At 36.7% G+C, this 18,441-nt stretch overlaps 1 protein-coding gene across 4 annotated transcripts in view; it reads right to left on the bottom strand.

Moving 5' to 3' along the window:
• The window catches only part of LOC150101147 (uncharacterized), a 916,082-nt gene that overhangs the window by 85,853 nt on the left and 811,788 nt on the right, over positions 1-18,441 (bottom strand). For all 4 annotated transcript variants that reach the window (XM_090401639.1, XM_090401642.1, XM_090401641.1 and 1 more), the window contains 2 exons: positions 10,970-11,220; positions 203-510 (listed from right to left, as the gene is read on the bottom strand). In XM_090401639.1, coding sequence (XP_090257765.1) covers positions 203-510; positions 10,970-11,220 — 559 coding nt within the window. The remainder of the gene's footprint in view (positions 1-202; positions 511-10,969; positions 11,221-18,441) is intronic.

Raw genomic sequence — 18,441 nt, 5'->3', positions numbered from 1 at the left:
GGTTTAGCATATCACCAGGAACAATTCTTCATAACTTTAAAATCAGTTAACTCAGTCAACTAATCTGCATATCTCAAGGTTTTTGAGAGATAACCACAGTATGATAATTTTATAACAACTAGTTCTTATAAAATTCTTAATCAATTAAATATTTAGTACTATACAAAAAAGAAAATAATTAAGATATTACTCAGTCCTTTACTTTTCTCTTACGCTTTTTCCTAAATGTATACTAGCTTCTACATTTCCAATCAAGGATGACTTGGTCTTGAGAGAGAGACGACGTTGATCAACACATTTATGAAATAAAAAAACAGATGGATGGCCTGGTTTTGCTGCAGCAATTTTTAGTCTGTGACCTACTGGTAATTTAGAGGCTACCAATTTCATTAGAGCTTCACGAGCTTTCCAGACAGATTTAAGAATTTTGGGGTTTGGATCTTCCTTCACTGAGTCAATAGCAGATATAACAGTAAACATATATTTAATCAGGGAAGCATGCAAACATTGCTGAAAAAAAATGACATCAATATTATTGAAAAGGGCATAATATTTATATTATGGATTATAAAAATATGATATATTTATTTTAAAAAATTAAAGGAACTAAGAAGAGTTTATTAGAGAACACTTAGACCCTACATTTCCAAGAATTATTCTCAGAATATGTCCTTCATTCTAGAATTATCTTGTATCATCTAAACTCTTCTATTTTACCATCTATTGTATATTTCTCAAAATTTAATCCATATCCAGTTCATTTCAAAATACAAAAATAATAAATAAATAAAACAAAAGAAATAAAGTATAATGTTGCTTTCATTTTCATACTCTGAAAATGAATCTATCAATACCCTATTTCTTTGCTACACAAATACAAAAACATAAATCAATATTTACCAGTATGAATTCTGCTATCAAAAGATTTTTTTGCTTACATTACCCACTTCAGTATATGCATAAATGAAAGTACTCAAATAAACCAAAACAATAGTCGTAAACATTTCAACAGAATTCATTCTGATTTTGTAGCTCTCTCAGTAACTTCTATTTTATGTCTTCTGTGGACTTTCCCATTAAGCACCAGTTTTATCTCCTGCTCCGCTCTCTCTATGATAGTGCATGTTCATTTCATTCTCTCCGTCTCCTGTACACCAGTAATGATGTAACTTCACTGACCTGCATTTCTACCAACACTTGTGCTAGCAGCAGCTCTCTGTTCCTTTTCTGGCTAAACATCGTTAGAAAGATGTCAATTATTATTAATCATCGAGGGAGAGTATGTCAACAGCATCGAGTGATTGATCCCTTTCCAACTACTAACCGCGCTCAAACTTGCTTAACTTTTTACGAGCCATTAGTAGCAGAGGCTCTACCAATCGACCAACCTTTGCTGGCAATGTCAAGAAATTATATTCTTGGTTTCATCGTTTATCCAAATGTAGGCAAACAAAGTTTGCTAGAAATATGAATTCTGCATTACTTCAACCTTGGTGTCACTTCTGGGTCTGGCTCCCACTGATGAGATCTTAATAAAGGTCAAAACCGGTCTGGGTAGTGGCCCTTCCCATAATGCATAGCATTATACATTTCCATAAGGATGTGTGTGTGTTGCATTATAGATTACTAAGACAAGTGATGTGAAGTCATTAGCCTCTATATAAAGATGCCAAGAATATAATTTCTTGGCATCTTTAATTTATAATATAACCAAGTGAAAAAACTTTTAACATCTATCTCTAATCCAAAGTATTTTTAATAATAAGGTATGATGGCTTTTGGCTACTTATATATGAAAATATGACTTCCACATTACTTCAACCTTGGTATCACACTTCTGGATCTGACTCCCACTGATGAAACTCAGGACCAGATTGTCTAGAAACTTTATTGTGAGGCCTGAGATTTTATTCTTCTCATTCTAGTTATGCTGTTTAATTCTTTCTCTTGCCAGGACACATACCAAGTGAATTTGTAGCAAGCGATACCATCTTCATTCCAAAACCTAACAAAGATCACATCTTAATCAGCAGTAGAAACCTATTTCTCTATCTAATACTGACTATAAGATATTTTTCTGCATTATCAATAAGGCTCAAAGTGAGAATGAGATATATAATTAAAAGTACACAGGTGTATGGAGTTCCAGGATGAGCAGTAGAATTTAATCTGTTTCTGCTACTTGATATCCTCTGCTTAGTTAATACAAAAAAGCAGCCAATGGCAGTGCTATCAGTAGACCTTATTCAAGCATTTGATAATGTTCGACATCCCTTTCTGTTCCACATCCTCCAGAAAATTGGTGTGGGTAAAAAGCTGCTATCCATAATCAAAGGAGCTTATGCCAATTCAACTACCTGCCTGGGTTCCTGTCAAAATTCAAAAAGGAGTCAAGCAAGTTGCCCACTTAGTCCATTGCTCTTTACATTGGTTCTTGAACTTTTCATTTTAGACAAATCATGGACTCTACAACTGTGTTATAAATAACTATTTTAATTTCCCGACATTTCGACACTTCATATTAAGGTCATCATCTGGAGTATATACATATATACAGAGACAAGCTGAATTACATTTCACACAGTATGCTAAAGAGACAATGATTTGATCAATGGTTATTCTACTGGCATAACTTCCAGTGAAAATAAAACAAAAAAAACAAATAAAAATAAATAATTAATTAAAAAAAAACTACATCAAAGCTATATTCTATTTAAGATAACATCAGAGAAACATTCTTTCATATAGATAGTTTTATTACAGTAACAATGATGTCCTAATTTAACATGACAATTTTTATATTAGATTTAAGATCCTAAAATACCTATGGTCCTATTTATAGTTAACTCTTAGGGAGAAAGATTAAGTGGGTAGAAGTTGTGCCTTCTATATTCTTGGGATTTTTAGACCATGATTATTGTTAGGATTAGGGTGGTTGATAAGAATCTCGCAGGCTTCCTTAAATTTATTCACACCATGTTTTGGTGTAATGTAAACAACAGGTGCTTTTCCAGTCAATTCTATGTAAAAGTGTTCAGGGCATGATCAGAAAGACCAGCTTGACCATAGTTATTATATTTAATGTGTTGTTCATATTCCTTTTCTCTGATAGGAATTGTGCATCCTGTTTCCCCTATATAGGATAGATTACAGGTGCAATAAATATGGTATACTCCAGGGTGGGCCAACAGAGGGAGTGGTTCTTTGGATGAGTTGAGTAAGCTCCATTTTGCTGGAGGCTTAAAGTTGTACTTCTGTAGTATTCTGTTTATTTTATCTGATGTCCCTTTAATGTATGGAGTGGTTACAGTTTTATTGTAGTCTAGTTTATCTTTGCTTTTAAGTGAGGTCCTGTAGAAAATTTTGTTGATAGTATTTTGGCTATAACCATTAGGAAAGTACTGATAAACTTAAATTCATCTTTAAGCACTTGTTCATTGGAGAAAATCTTCAAAGCCCAGTTTTTTTGAGTATTAATGACACCTAGTTTTTGTGTTGGGGGGGTGGTAGGAGTTTATTGTATATATTGGCCAGTATGTGTTGGTTTCCGATAAACAGCAAAGGAAAGACTACCAGAAGGAAGATGTGTGACAAGTGTATCTAGAAATGGAAGTGTGTTCTACTTTTCAATCTCAATTGTAAACTGTATGTGTTTGTGTTGCTTGTTTAGGTGGCTGAGGAAAGTGTCTAATATCTGGCGGCCATGGGGCCAGATAGCGAAAAAGTCATCAAAGTATCTAAGCCAGACTTTGGGTTTTAAAGGAGAGGAATCTAGAGCACGTTGCTCAAAACATTCCATGTAAAAGTTAGCAATGGGGGGGGGGGGGTAATGGTGAGCCCATGGCTGTGCCATGGGCTCACCATTGGCCACTTTCCTTTTCTTCTAAAGTGATAGTGCTCAAAACCATAATCTTTCCTGCTCAGTTGTACATAATAATTATCACAGAAGCTGAAAAAAAGCAATTATATAGTAAGTGTGTGCAATTTTTTTTTGGTCCAGCTGATACCAAGACGTCAAAAAGGCATTTCTTCAACTATCAAAGAAGCATGGAGGATTTGAGCTTCAAATCTTAAAATTCTGCTATTTAAGCAATACAGCTTCAAAAATCCATAAAATATTGTAGATCTTCTCCAGTACTACCTGGTTTTTCATCTTCCCCTGTTTAGCGTAAATAATTATAAAAGTCCAAAAGCTGAGATTGTTCCTGAATACTACAACATCATATGCTTAACTCTAAGACTACTACAACATTCTAGCATTGACATTCTTTCCATTAAAAGAAGTAAAATTTGATAAAAAGAAATCTTTAATCTCTTTCGCCGTAAACTTCTGCAGTTGGGTACTGACAACAACACTATGTTTCACAACTTATTGACGTTCCAAGGATACCCTAACAAGAGGGATCTTGCTTGGAGAACTGCATATGGTCACTTTACAGTCAATACTATCAAATGGATGGTACTTCAAAACAATGGAGCATCAGAACATCGGAAATCCAATCTGTGACATCTGTTACCAACTGGAAACAGTAGAACATGCATTCTACAGCAGCCCTTTTGCTTTGCATATTTGGAAGAGATTATGTAATGTGTTGGACATTCCATTACTTACAACAGAACAGGTTCTTTTTTTAGCAATATCCACCACTTGTCAGCAATGGGAAGAGAATTTTGATTTTTATAATTAATAAATTAAAATAACATTTATGGAAGCTTAGTAAGAAACATGGATTTGAAAACTAGCAATACAACATACACATGCTTTACAATATTGTATTGTGAAAATTTTATTGTTCAGTCTTTTGTATTTAGAAAGAAGCATTCTAGGAGAAATCAACTTTTTGGCTTGGTGGTAGACCACCAACATTATGCAATATTCACCGGGGGGGGGGGGTGTCTTATGATCAATCACAGGGATGACTGGAGATCCATCCCAGGCAGAAAAAGCCAACTCAAGGTGGTTAACTCAGATAAGGCTAACCACCTGGGTATTCATTTTTGCGTTTTAGTTTCAATTGGTCTTTTGATTGTTCATCTGCATGAGATTGGTGAAAAACAAAAACTGATAGACTTTGGCTATATAATGATATAAAAGAGCTAAGGACATTTTTCTATTTCTCATATTCTTGTTGAGAGGCTTATACGCTGGTTAAACATGATAACTAATATTTAAGGAATTGACAGCGTATACTAGAAATATAAATTAAATAAACTTTAATATATACTTTCCGATATTTCAGCAAACGTCACGTTGCCATCTTCTTGGGAACTTACTACAAAGACACGTGCTCTGCAAGCCTAGAGTGGCGTGGCTTTCTTCCATCTTATTCTGTGGCGAGTATCCAGAGCGTGGTCTGCAAGCCACTCTACAGCCACTCTGGGCTTGCAGACCACGCTCTGGATACTCGCCACAGTAATACACCGCAGCAAGTTCAAGTATGAAAGACTATTCATGGAATCAGCCTCGGCCCTTAGGAACATGCCAAACCCCAACTGGTTACTTAGAGAAAAACTAGTCCTGTTTTTTTTTTTTTTTTAATTAATTTATTTTTAACAAGCTCCACGGAATTATAAAACTCACTGTGGAGCACATTCTAGCAATCACAGATGTTATCACTAATTTAAAAGCTCTGTGATTATTAGAAGTAAGTATGCATGTTACACAGCTTCCAAGGCAATGATCCTCATTTCTGCACCACATTTCACCCTACCAAATATCTCATCTATATCAATATGATGTATCTCTGCCAATTTGTTTTCTCACTCAACAAAAAGGAATTTTGACTCATTTCAAATAAAATATTATTATATAGTTATTGCCATGGAGTCAGAAGACTCAACATGGAAGATCCACACTAACAATATATACAAAATATTTATCATACTTTTCTTTACTATCATTCACTGTCAGGGTGCTCACAACTACCTGTGGCAATCTAGCAATCTATTCCAGTCATTTGCCAATTCCACACAATTTTCAGGACTGACCCCTAGTTTTCTCCATACAAATTATTATTATTATTATTATCCTAAGACTCCATGGAATCTATGACTCATCTAGGAGGTCCCTTTGTCATACACACAGCCCATCATATCTTACCTTAAACACATTCAAATTCTCTGCACTCAGGCAAGGCATCCAATCATTCACAACTTTCTCATGTAAAAAACCTGCTTCTCGCTGCCATGTTCACATCCTCCTCATACAGCTTCCATGGATGACCTCTTGTTCTTATCTGATCTACCACCATTTTAAGAAAAACCTCTTCAACATGGATCCTATAATCACCCTTTATCAACTTATACATCTCTATAATATCACCCCTCTTCCTCTTATCCACTAGACTCTGTAAATTGCACCTATTCAACCTTTCCTCATTATCAGCATTCCAGAAATCAAACACTACCTTAATCAATTGCCTCTGGACCCTTTCCAACATGTCTTCTTACTTTTGAAAACCAGGTGACCAAATATGTGCACAGTAGCCCATGTGTGATCTAATCAGAGCATTATACAATGGAACAACAATCTTCTTACTTCTACAAGTCAGTGTCCTCTGCATCATTCCCAGAATTCTTAGTGTTGTCCTCACAATTTTAGCAATGTACCCTCTAAATTTTAGATCCTTATCCACCATAACCCCAAGATCTCTAATTTACTCCACTTCAAACAATATATCCCCACCAAGTGTAAATTTTATATCTTATCTTTGTTTCCCAAATTTTAAAACCTTACATTTTGCAATATTGAACTGGCATCCTCACTTATATGACCATTCATTCAATCTATTCAAGTCCTTGTAAGGGCAGAACATCTACTCCACTTTACTCCTCATAGTTTGTCACGACTTTTTTTATCATCTGTAAACAACTGAAGATCCCCATTCAAATCTTCCCCAATATCATTAGCACACAGTTAAACAGATATGTCCTTAAAACAGGCCCTCCAAGGCACACTAGTGACTTTCCTCTTACAGGATATTGCTTCCCCATACACAAGTTGCTGATACCTAACAGATAGCAAATCTCCAATCCAATGCACTAGTCTAATATCCAACCCCATCTGCTCTAGTTTGACTATCAACTTATCATGTGGAAATCTATCAAAAGCTTTTGAAAATCAAAGTATAGTACTGTGTATTCCTCTTCTTTGTCCAATGAAGTCGTCACCTTATTGTAGTAAGTAAGTAGATTACTAAAACATGTCCTCGTTTTAGCAAATCCAGTTCATCAAAGATAATACCACTGTTAGTTGTCAACCCAATTCTGGATCCTGGTTCTCACCAGACTTTCCAACACTTTAACCATGATAAGTGATGCAGAGACAGGCCCATAATATGATGATTGAGGTCTATCACCTCTATTATGAAGTGGCACAATCTTGCCTTCCTTCCACTCTTTGGGAACTTCACCCAGTGCAAGACTCATATTAAACAAATATGTGGTGATATATTATCAAGTTCCATAGACTTATTAACATCTAGTTTGCTGAATTCCCCCATATACCTCTTGTTCACTTGCAGTCAATCTCTCCTTCTCATCATTAACTGCTCTCAATGATGTCACATTCACAAGAATGAAAGACCTTTATGAATTGCTTATTAAATATCAACTATATCCTCTGCAGTAGTTGTTCTTCTACCATTTTATCCAATCAATTTCATCATATTATTATTAACGTTTGACTTCCATGCAGTCAGAGACTCATCGTGGGAGGTACACACTATTGCACACAATACTTATCCAACTGTACTTTAAACTGATTCAATGTGTCTACACCTATAACAGATTCAGGTAATGCATTCCACTCACCAATCACTCTCTGTGCAAAGAACATACTCCTCATTCCTCTGCTCATCACACCCTCCTTATAGAATTTCCAGCAGTTGTGGATCTTCTCTGCATTATTGGGTCGGCATAGAAGGCATTTTTCTATGAAAAATGTCTTCTATGCCGACCCAATATCAACTCCTGACTAGCTTACATGTCTCAATCATATCACACCCTCTACCTCCTATTTACAAGGCTCTGCAACTTACATTCTCTGTCCTCGTACTCCACATTCCAAAGACCACCTTTGTGGATCTTCTCTGGACTCTTTTCAACATATCCTGGTCACTATGAAAACCTGGCGACCAAATCTATGCACAATAATTCATACAAGGCCTGATGAAGGCCTTATACAATGGCATCAAAATCTCTCTATTTCTGTGTCAGGGTCCTCTGCATTATTGCCATTATCCGATGTGACATCTTCACAACTTGTGGAATGTGGCCCCTGAATTTCCGGTACTTGTCCACCATCACTCTTAGATCTCTCATCTACTATACTTCCTATACTCACTCTTAGATCTCTCATCTACTATACTTCTGTTAAAGTTTCTCCACCAAGTGTATACTTTGCACCCTATCGTTGCTAACCAAATCTCAAACCTTACACTTTGCAACTTATCTGTCCATTCATGCAATCTATTTAAGTCCTCTTGTATAGCCATAACTTCCGCTTGGCTATCCCTAGTCCATGATCATTCTTTTTTTTTTTTTTGCTGGCTACATATTGAAAAAACTCCTTAGGATTCTTTCTGACTTCACCTAATATCACCCAGGCAGCATTGATTTCCTCACCAGCCCATTGCTCATTCCATGCTACACCTGCAAGCTGTCTCCCTGAGCTTCTCATAATCACCAGCCTTCCACAGTAGTTCCACACATATCCTTTCCTAACAGAGGACCTCACACTGCTGGCAACCATCCAGGTTATTATTTCATGGTCACTCTCACCAACTAAAGGGTGATTTGACACCTCATTTAGAATAATATCCTCTGATGAGATGATTAAATCCGAGACCCTAATCCTCGTGTGCCCTCTGTTACATACTGCCTGAGGTAGTTGTTAATTTTTATATATTTTTATATATTCCCTCTTTTTTATATATATATAGTATATTAACTATTTACTTAAGTATAAAGAGCTAATAAGCTTCATTTCGGCAATGAAAACATTACTTAAATTAAGGGGATATTAAATCCCACATAGTTTTAAAACCGAATAAGAAACTCAAAGATTGAAATCAGAGAGTTTCTTGCCGAATATAGTAAACTATAAAGTATCGGCGACACTAGAGTTAGCCAATGCAAGTGATCCTAGTACGTAGTACAATACCGGGCAACTCGTTGCAAAGGTGGGGGAAGTTCAGATCGCTATTCTTAGGTATTTTCCATAATGTAAAAACACATTTCCTAGGAAATGTATGCTGTTATTACATTATGGAGGGAGGTCACTACCCAGACCGGTTTCAGCCTTTTTTGAGGCTTCATCAGTGAGATGAAGTATGAGAAGTATCTTCACCATCCTCCATGCAAAAAAACCCACTTCTTATCCTATTACTCACCACCTTGTTATACAACTTTAGGGATGGCCTCTGGTCCTTTTTCTTCCTCTTGTTCTACTGTATAAAATAAATCTCTTCTCTCAGTTGTATTGCCTTCCAACAGTTTAATCATATTATCATTGTTAGATATACTAATACTGCAGAGTCCTGATGCCGTTTTGGTTATCTGTCTCTGTATCCTCCTCTCCAAGGTTAATTAATCCTCTTCAAATCTCAATGACTAGATCTGCATACAGTAATTCAGATATGGCCTAATCATAACTTTATACAATGGAATCACCAATCTTTTATCCCTACTGGTTAAAATTCTTCATATTGCAGCAGTCCTCTGAGTTACTATCACTACCTTAACAACATATGCCATAAACTTCAAATTTTTATCGGCTATCATCCCAAGATCTCTTACCTCATCCATTTTCTCTAGTATAGGTCTATCAACATAGTACACAGCCTCCCATCAGTGAATCCAACATTTCAAGACCTTACATTTAGTTGCATTAAACTAAATCCCCATTCGTTTGCCCATAACTCCAGCTTATTTAAATCCTCCTGAGGGGCTACATTAGCAATGTTAACTCTTCCAAGCATCATATCATTTTGCTAATAAATGAACATACCACTGAACTCAGTGAAAATATCAGAGATATAAAGGTTATAAAGTATAGATCCCAGTACTGACTTCTATAGAACCTGATCTGATCTATAACTTTCTCTTCCTTGATACTTCTTCTCTCAGACATCCAATATACAATCAAATTTACTAACATGCTAACTATATGTGTTGCAACTTATATATATCAACTTATCATGCTATCTAAAGCCTTAAATCTATCAAATGCTTCAAAAATTCAAAAAATGGCAGTATATGCTTTTCCTCATCAACTGTTCTTGTCAATTTATTATAAAAAGCAAGCAAATTATTGAAACAAGGGCACCCTTTTAACAAATCCATGTTGAACTAAACAGATATTACCTTGTCTTCCAATTTTGTATATGATCACTCACTATTAAACTGGTATACAGTTTCATGCCTGCATTCTACCACTACCACTTTTGTGTAATGCCACTATCTTACCTTCCTTCCACTAACTGGGCACTTTTTCCAGTAGCTACTCTCAGTGAAAAGCCAAATCAATGGATTTGTCAGTTCCTCAGCACACTCTCTTAAAAAATTTAAGTGGATCATTCTGTCATTAAAATAACATATAGTTCCGCCACCGATTAGAGATCCTTCGACACGTCTGCGCATGTCAGAAAAAGGAGAATCCATTCTGATATTGTGGGATGAGCTGTTTATTATTACAGGTTGGTAAATTAACTTCTCTTTTATGATTATTGTAGTTAATTATGTTGCATGTATAACAGTTGGAAAATTTTACCTATAAAGCATGTGATTTTGCGTGTTGGCGACCAATTCGTATGTCCTTCATTTCTTTCTCCCCTTCAGCTTGAATCGACTATTCTTGGCAAGACGCCAAGCAGAGACCTACAAACGGTGGGCGAACTATATCATATAATATATAAATTATACTGAATAATACTAATTTAACATTAACCTTCATTTATTTGCTTTTTACCTTTAAACTGTGAGATTTAACTGTTCCTTTTTCGATAGCTGCTAGAGCTTTAAGTTTTATATCATCATTCTCATGTTGTAGAACAGGTTGCAGAGTGCTGTACAGCAGAATCAACTTGGCTGGTGTTAGTAAAGATGCGGCTGTTAACTCAGAAAGTGCACTTGATAGCATGCTATTAATTTCTTCTTCTGTGAAATTTGTAGTAACAGTTGTAAGTATCAAATATAAGGAGAGAGCGAGGAAATTGTCACCTATAAAAAGATGCCCACTTTCATTATTAATACAAAATTGTATACAGCAGACATTATTAAAGCTAACATAACATAACAAGTAATTGAGAGAAAGAGAAGATATCTATATAGGTGAGAAAACTTCAACTTGCAAACATAATGAATTCTTGATTACATACTTGTAAGACGAATTTATTTTTTCCATAACATATATTATTAAATTTTGAATGTATTTCTGAAATAAATTTGAAATGTACAAAAAATACATTTCTTTGACATTTCAAGTTCCTTAGTACTGAACAAGAGTTTTTGCTCTCTTAAGATTTCTGCTTGGTCTCTGAAGAGAACCAACCAGTTCAAACATCTGTCAAGCCAGTAAAACCTTATCAAAATGAACTAATAAAAGGCAAATATATAGATACTTGGGCAGTGCCTATGTCTTTTAAATGGTCTGCACTAAGGCAACTCGTGAATGCCAGGGAGTGTATTCCCATAAGCTTTCTGGTCAATTTATCTTATGAAATTTTCATAGTTTCTACATTCAGGTTTGAAATAATGCTGGATCTGATATCCACTTCTTCTTCTTCTGCAGCTTGTCCTACTTAAATGGGGTCACTGTTAATGATGAGTCTCTTCCATCTCCTCCTGCCTTGGGCTGTCACCACATCCAAGTTCTTCATCCTCAAGTCCTCTTCTACTAGCTCCCTCCATCTCTTCTTTGGCTGCCCACGCTTCCTCCTTTCCTTGCACATCCACCTGCATGACCTTTCTTCCCACACATTCGTCCTCCCACCTCATCACATGACCAAGCCATCTCACCTTGCCTCCTGTATCTTCACTCCTAAGTTCATAACTTTCACTGCTCCCCTCACATAGTCATTTCTCAGACGATCCTTTCTGGTCACACCGCACATCCACCTAAGCATTCTCATCTCTGCTACCTCCATCCTGCTGATGTTATTTTCCCTCAGGGCCACAGTTTGCATAGCATATGTCATAGCTGGCCTCACTACTGTCCTATAGATTTTGCCTTTCAGATTGATCGGCACCCTCTTATCGCATAGCACTCCAGCCATCTCTCTCTCTCTCTCTCCAATTCCTCCAATCCATTTGTATCCTGCATCCCACTTCCTTCTCAACCCCTCCATCTTCTTCTTCTACTGTTGAACCTAAGTATCTAAAGTCCCTAACCTTCCTAACCTATACTTATATAATTTTGCATCTATGTATTTTTACAATAAAAGTTATTGTAAAAGAAATTAAAGAAGAAAGACTTACATTTTTTCACTTTCTCCCCCTCCCCCATTTCTTCATACATTTGTGTGTAGCAGGCCAACTCTCAAATTAATGCATTTACAATGTAATAAGCGTTTTTTTTCCTACTTGGATTCCTAATCCAAATTGTTAAACAATGTTCCTCTGAGACAACAACATTTCCTTTTTACTAATTAACTATTGGATGTACAGAACTTGTGCGGCAAGCATAATCAAATTTGTGTTTGTCTTTTAAAATGGTGAGAATGTAACAACAATGAGTGATTGTGTGATAATGAAGAAAATCAAAAAATAGTGATTGAGCAGTAAGAAAGTTATGAAAGTGCCTCCCTAGTACAATTGGAAGAATGATGGCATGGTGCACCCTTTGACTGGAAAGGCTTAAGTTCGATTCTTATCATGACACGAGGAATTTTTATAATGGATTTTTTTTTAATTGTGAAGGTGAGTTAGTCGATCTCGTATGGAGATAGCAAGGATTTTTCTCCTGGAAACTTGGGTTTTTCCTCCCACATACAGAAAAATTGGCCTTAAGAAACCATGCAATTTACAGACAAAAAATACTAGTGGTGGTGGGGGTGGGCAGTAGATGGCACTGGTGTAGATGATGATGGTAGTAGTGGTTTGCTTTGGTTGGAGGATTAAATGGTGCAAATGGAGACTGGAGCATAGGTGCCCTCCCTTGATGAGTCTTTGGACTCTTTGGAGGTGTCACATAATGATAATAATAATAAAATTGTTCCAACTATTAAAAGGTTTACAAGACAAACCGAAGCAAGTGATTCATACGTTTTTATTATTATTATGATTACTATTATTACCCAAGACCCCATGGCGTCAAAGACTCATCTGGGATGTCCTTTTATCAAACACACAGGTTATAATATGCTTTAAACAAACTCAAATTTTCTGCAGACACCACACTCTCAGGCAAGGCATTCCAATTATTCACAACTCTGCATGAAAAAAACCTGCTTCTCACTCCCCTACTCACACCCTCTTTATACAGTTTCCTCGGATGACCTCTGGTTCTCCGCTGATCTCTCGCAATTTTCTGTAGAACCTCTCCAGCATTGATCCTATAACAACCCATTAATAACTTGTAGTTCTCTATAATATCTCCCCCTCTTCCTCCTGTCTGCCAGACTCTGCAAGTTGCATCTTCTCAATCTTTTCTCATACTCAACATTCCAGAGGTTGGAAACTACCTTTCAGTTGCCTCTGGACCCTTTCCAACATCTCTTCATCAGTCTGAAAACCAGTTGACCAAATCTGGGCACAATGGAGGCAGCATAACAGAAGTGGAAATAACCAATTCCATGAGGACTACAAAGACCAGGCAAGGCAGGTGACTTGGTTGGTGAGGGCAGCTAAAGAGAGGTATGAACAGAAGTTAGAACTAGAATCTCCCTACTTCTACAAGTAAGTGTCCTCCGCATCATTCCCAGATCCCTTTGTGTTGTCTTCACAATTGTGGCTGCATCCCCTAAATTTCAGATCCTTATCCACTATCACCAACAGATCTCTTATTTCCTCCACCTCAGACAATATATCCTCATCAAGCATAAATTCTGCATCCCATTTTTGTTTTCCAAATTTTAAAACCCTACATTTTGCAACATTGAACTCGCATCTCCATTCTCGTGCCCAATCACTCAACTCAATCAAGTCTTCTTGTAAGGCCACAACCTCCTCTCTACTTTTCATGGTTCATCCCAACTTTGCATCATCTGCAAACAACTGAATATCTCCATCCAAATCTTCACTAATAAACAAATTAAACATTATTATACATTGTTTAATAATCATTAATATACAAGTTAAACATTATTATACATTGTTTAATAATCATTAATATACAAGTTAAACATTAATATATATTAATATATCATTAATATACAAGTTTAACAGTAATGGCACTAAAACAGACAACTTGTTGATACCTATCAGATAGCCAGTCTCCAATCCAATGCACCAATCTAATATCCAACCCCATCCACTCCAGTTTGACTATCAACTTATCATGCGGTAATCTATCAAACGCTTTTGCAAAATCTAAGTATATTACTTTGTATCCTTCTCCTCTGTCCATGGAAACAGCCACCTTATTGTAATAAGTAAATAGATTACTAAAACATGACCTCCCTTTAGCAAATCCATGCTGTCCATCAAAGATAATACCATTGTTGTCAACCCAATTCTGGATCCTAGTTCTCACAAGCTTCTCCAACAACCTGACTACAACACCTGCCACACAGATAGGCCTATAGTTTGATGCTTGAGTTCTATCACCTCCTTTATGAAGTAGCCCAATCTTGCCCTCCTTCCACTGCTTAGGAACTTGACCGAGTGCAAGACTCGTATTAAAAAAATATGTCAAGGCTGGTGTCAACTCCCTGGCATATTCCTTCAGAATATGTGGTGATATATTATCAAGTCCCATGGTCTTATTTACATCTAGTTTGCTCAACTCCCTATACACCTCTTGATCACTTACAGTCAGTCTCTCTCTCTCTTCCCGATCAGCAAAGGCTCTCAATCTCTCCACGAAGTCACATTCACAACATTGAAAGACTTTTATGAACTGCTCATTAAGTATCTCGACCACGCCCTCTGCAAGAGCTATCTTTATACCATTTTATCCAATCAATGTCATCCTTCCATAATCATTCTTTCTTTTGCTAGCTACATATCGAAAGAACTCCTTAGGATTCTTTTTGGCTTCATTAGCTTACTGCTGTTCATACCTCTCTTTAGCTACCCTCACAAACCAAGTCACCCGCTTTGCTTGGTCTTTGTAGTCCTCATGGAATTGGTTATTTCCACTTCTCTTATTCTGCCTGTATAATGCCCTTTTTCTCTGTATCACATGCTTAATCTCTTTATTCATCTATTTCACACCTAACTTATTTAACCATCTCACCCTTGGAATACATTTAGACATTGCATCTGCTAGATAGTTTTTGAAAATTCCCCAAGCTGCATTGATCTCTTTTCCAGCTAACTCCTCATTCCATGCTACACCTGCAAGCTGTCTCCTGAGCTCTTCATAATCATCCCCCTTGTCTCACCCTTTTCTTACAGAGGTCCTCACACTGCTGGCAACCACACAAGTAATTATCTCATGGTCACTCTCATCAATTGGTGGGTGATTTGACACTTCATTTATAATTAAATCCTCTGATGAGATGACCAAATCCAAGACCCTCAAATCCTCGTGTGACCTCTGTTACATATTGTCTGAGGTAGTTAAAAAAACTCAAGAAACATATTTTCTTTACTTCCAGTTGCTAATCTCATCATTCCAGTCTATATTGCCATAATTAAAATTGCCCATAATGATCTCTTTTCTTATTTGCTCGGCTAATTTGATTGTACATTTCATAGTCACTACCATCCACATTTCCTGGTCTATAACAACATCCAAACAAGTATTTCATTCTATTCACCTCTATCTCACACCATACTGCCTCAAAATCACTGGCACTATTTCCCTCTTGCATCTCTACTTTGTATGGACATAGCTCTCTTTCTCTATCATCAATAGCACTCTCCCTCCCTTTTTACCCCTTCTATCCTCACGAAACACATCATATCCTTCCATCTCTATTCCTGTCAGGATGTCGTCCTCATCTAACCATGTCTCACTTATTCCAATAATTTTTGAGTGAAGACTCAATTAGTGGAACCATTTCATCTGCCTTGTTTCTTACACTTCTAGCATTTGTATAAAAACACAATAGTTCATTCCTGGATCTACAGCTAGTTCCACTGATAACACTCATTCGATGTGATCTCTCCATGCTCGACTGTGGCCATTTCTCTTTCTGCTTATTCATTTTAGAACCCTTTTCAATTCCAACTGTTTCCTCTTGATCCCAGGTCATCCCATTCCTTTTCTGTCTACACATGCTCCCACATCCTCTTGGAGCATCCACCTTCCTCACACTGTGTACCCCTATCCATCTTGAGCTTCCCCGTTTCCCTGTTCATCTTGCACACCCATTCTCTCATTTTCCATACAAATGCCACTTACTTCCTCATTAATAACCACCTCTTCAGTCTTTCCTGTCATACTCTCCTGCTCTTCCACATCACTTCCCACTTGATCTGATTCATTCTCTGTACTCACTTCTCTACCTTCTAGCAACAGTCTCTCCAAGCGGCTCACATCATAACCACTCAAATGCAGTCCATCGCTCCCATACAGTTCACTTCATCCTTCAAACTAATTCCACACATTAACAAATTGTACTCACCTCTCCTCACACATTTCAGCCAACATACCATTCATAATTCTTGCTCTCTGCCTCATCTCACCGCAATCATACCTAGGCAACATGCTTACAACCCTTGCTGTCACACTATTCTCTTTTATCCATCTAAGCAGCCTCCTGATATCCATTCTGACGTGCTCTTTATCCTCTGTCTGTTTTATTTCGTTTCCCCCTGTAGTTTTGATTCACAGTCTTTTGATCACATATATTATATCGAGTTTAGTCTATTGAAATTATTCTTCCTCCCCACCCCACCCCACCTTTAGCTCTTTCATGATCACCATGTCTCCATCTGTTTTTCATGTTTCAAGAGGGTAATATAAAAGAATGGCATATTTACATGCACACTATTAACTTGTAGAATACTTTCTGCATGAGGGATATTCAATAATACTAAAGATTTTCTATTGCGCATCATAAAATATCAGTGAACTTCATAAACAATGAAAATGTTCATAAACATGGGATTCTGTATTTGTTAGATTAATTTGGGGATACAATTTATTAGTCTGTGCAATACTCTCTCTCTCTCCCCCCCCTCCCCCACACAAAGAGAGAGAGAGAGAGAGAGAGATCAAAGAGAAAAATCAAATGCGATAAGTAAAGAGAGTGCTTTGGATGAAGTAGTGTTTAATAAGGGGCTTGACAGTTTAGATAAGTATTTTCATTTAATAATTGTAGGTTTTGTGTGTATGGTAGTGTTTGTATGTGCATTTGCTTATTTCAGTTTTCTTCCTAAATGTATAAAAGTAGAGCCATGTATACTAAACAGTCACTGAAAGAAGAGTGACTGAGACTGTGGAGCAAGAAAGCAGAAAAGGAACAGTCACTGAAAGCAAGGTGACAGCTGTTTTGTCCATTAATGAATTAAATTTTGGTTTTTGTCATTTTGTAAAATATGCTACATGTATTTTTTGGATTATGTGGATAAGGTGTGAATTTTTAAAGAGAATGGAGGGAGAAGGCATGCAAAGTGTAACTTGGATGCTAAGTTAATGGACAATAATGTACTAGTGAAGGAAGATGATAAAAGTAAGAATGTAACAAGAATGAGTGATCATCTGATAATGAAGAAGATCAAAAAATAGTTAATGTATAGTAAGAAGGTCATGAAAAAGGAGGTGAGCGATCTCATGAAAAATGATCATCAATGGCAGCATGAATGACATAAGTGATACAGGCATAGCAAAAAATGGGATAGAGCAAATGTGATATAATAGCAGTAGATGACACAGTAGAGAGTATTAAACAAAGGAAGAAGCAAAAAACAATGGAACCAAAGAAAAAATGAAGGTAGAATGGTAAGGAAACTAGTATGAAAGATATGAACATGAGTCAGGATATTAAAAAAGAGGCAATGATGAGGAATGAATTGAGGCAGATGGAGAGTGAGATAAGATAATTAGAAAAGGAAGAGGAAAGGCACCATTGATAATAGAGTCAAAGATGAATGTATGCTGGGAAATGGTGGAAAGTAGCATAGTGTATGGGACTCTGTGTGAATGATGTGGTGAAAATGGAGCAAGTGTCAAAGTCATATGAAAACAAGGGTGACTGAGACTATGGAGAGGAAAGTAGGTGCATAAGAGATGACTCCAATGATAGGAACATTTTTTTCTTTCAAGGTTACATGGTGATCAGCATTCATATTTCTGAATTTAGGGACACAAAACACATGTGTTGAAATGAT

Source organism: Typopeltis vanoorti, chromosome 12, assembly GCF_054136105.1.
Source record: "Typopeltis vanoorti isolate ZY-2024b chromosome 12, IOZ_Tvanoo_1.0, whole genome shotgun sequence".
In the NCBI taxonomy this organism is placed as follows: Eukaryota; Metazoa; Arthropoda; class Arachnida; order Uropygi; family Thelyphonidae; genus Typopeltis; species Typopeltis vanoorti.
The sequence above is the reverse complement of the archived record's forward strand: the minus strand, read 5'-3'. Positions and strand labels throughout refer to the sequence as shown.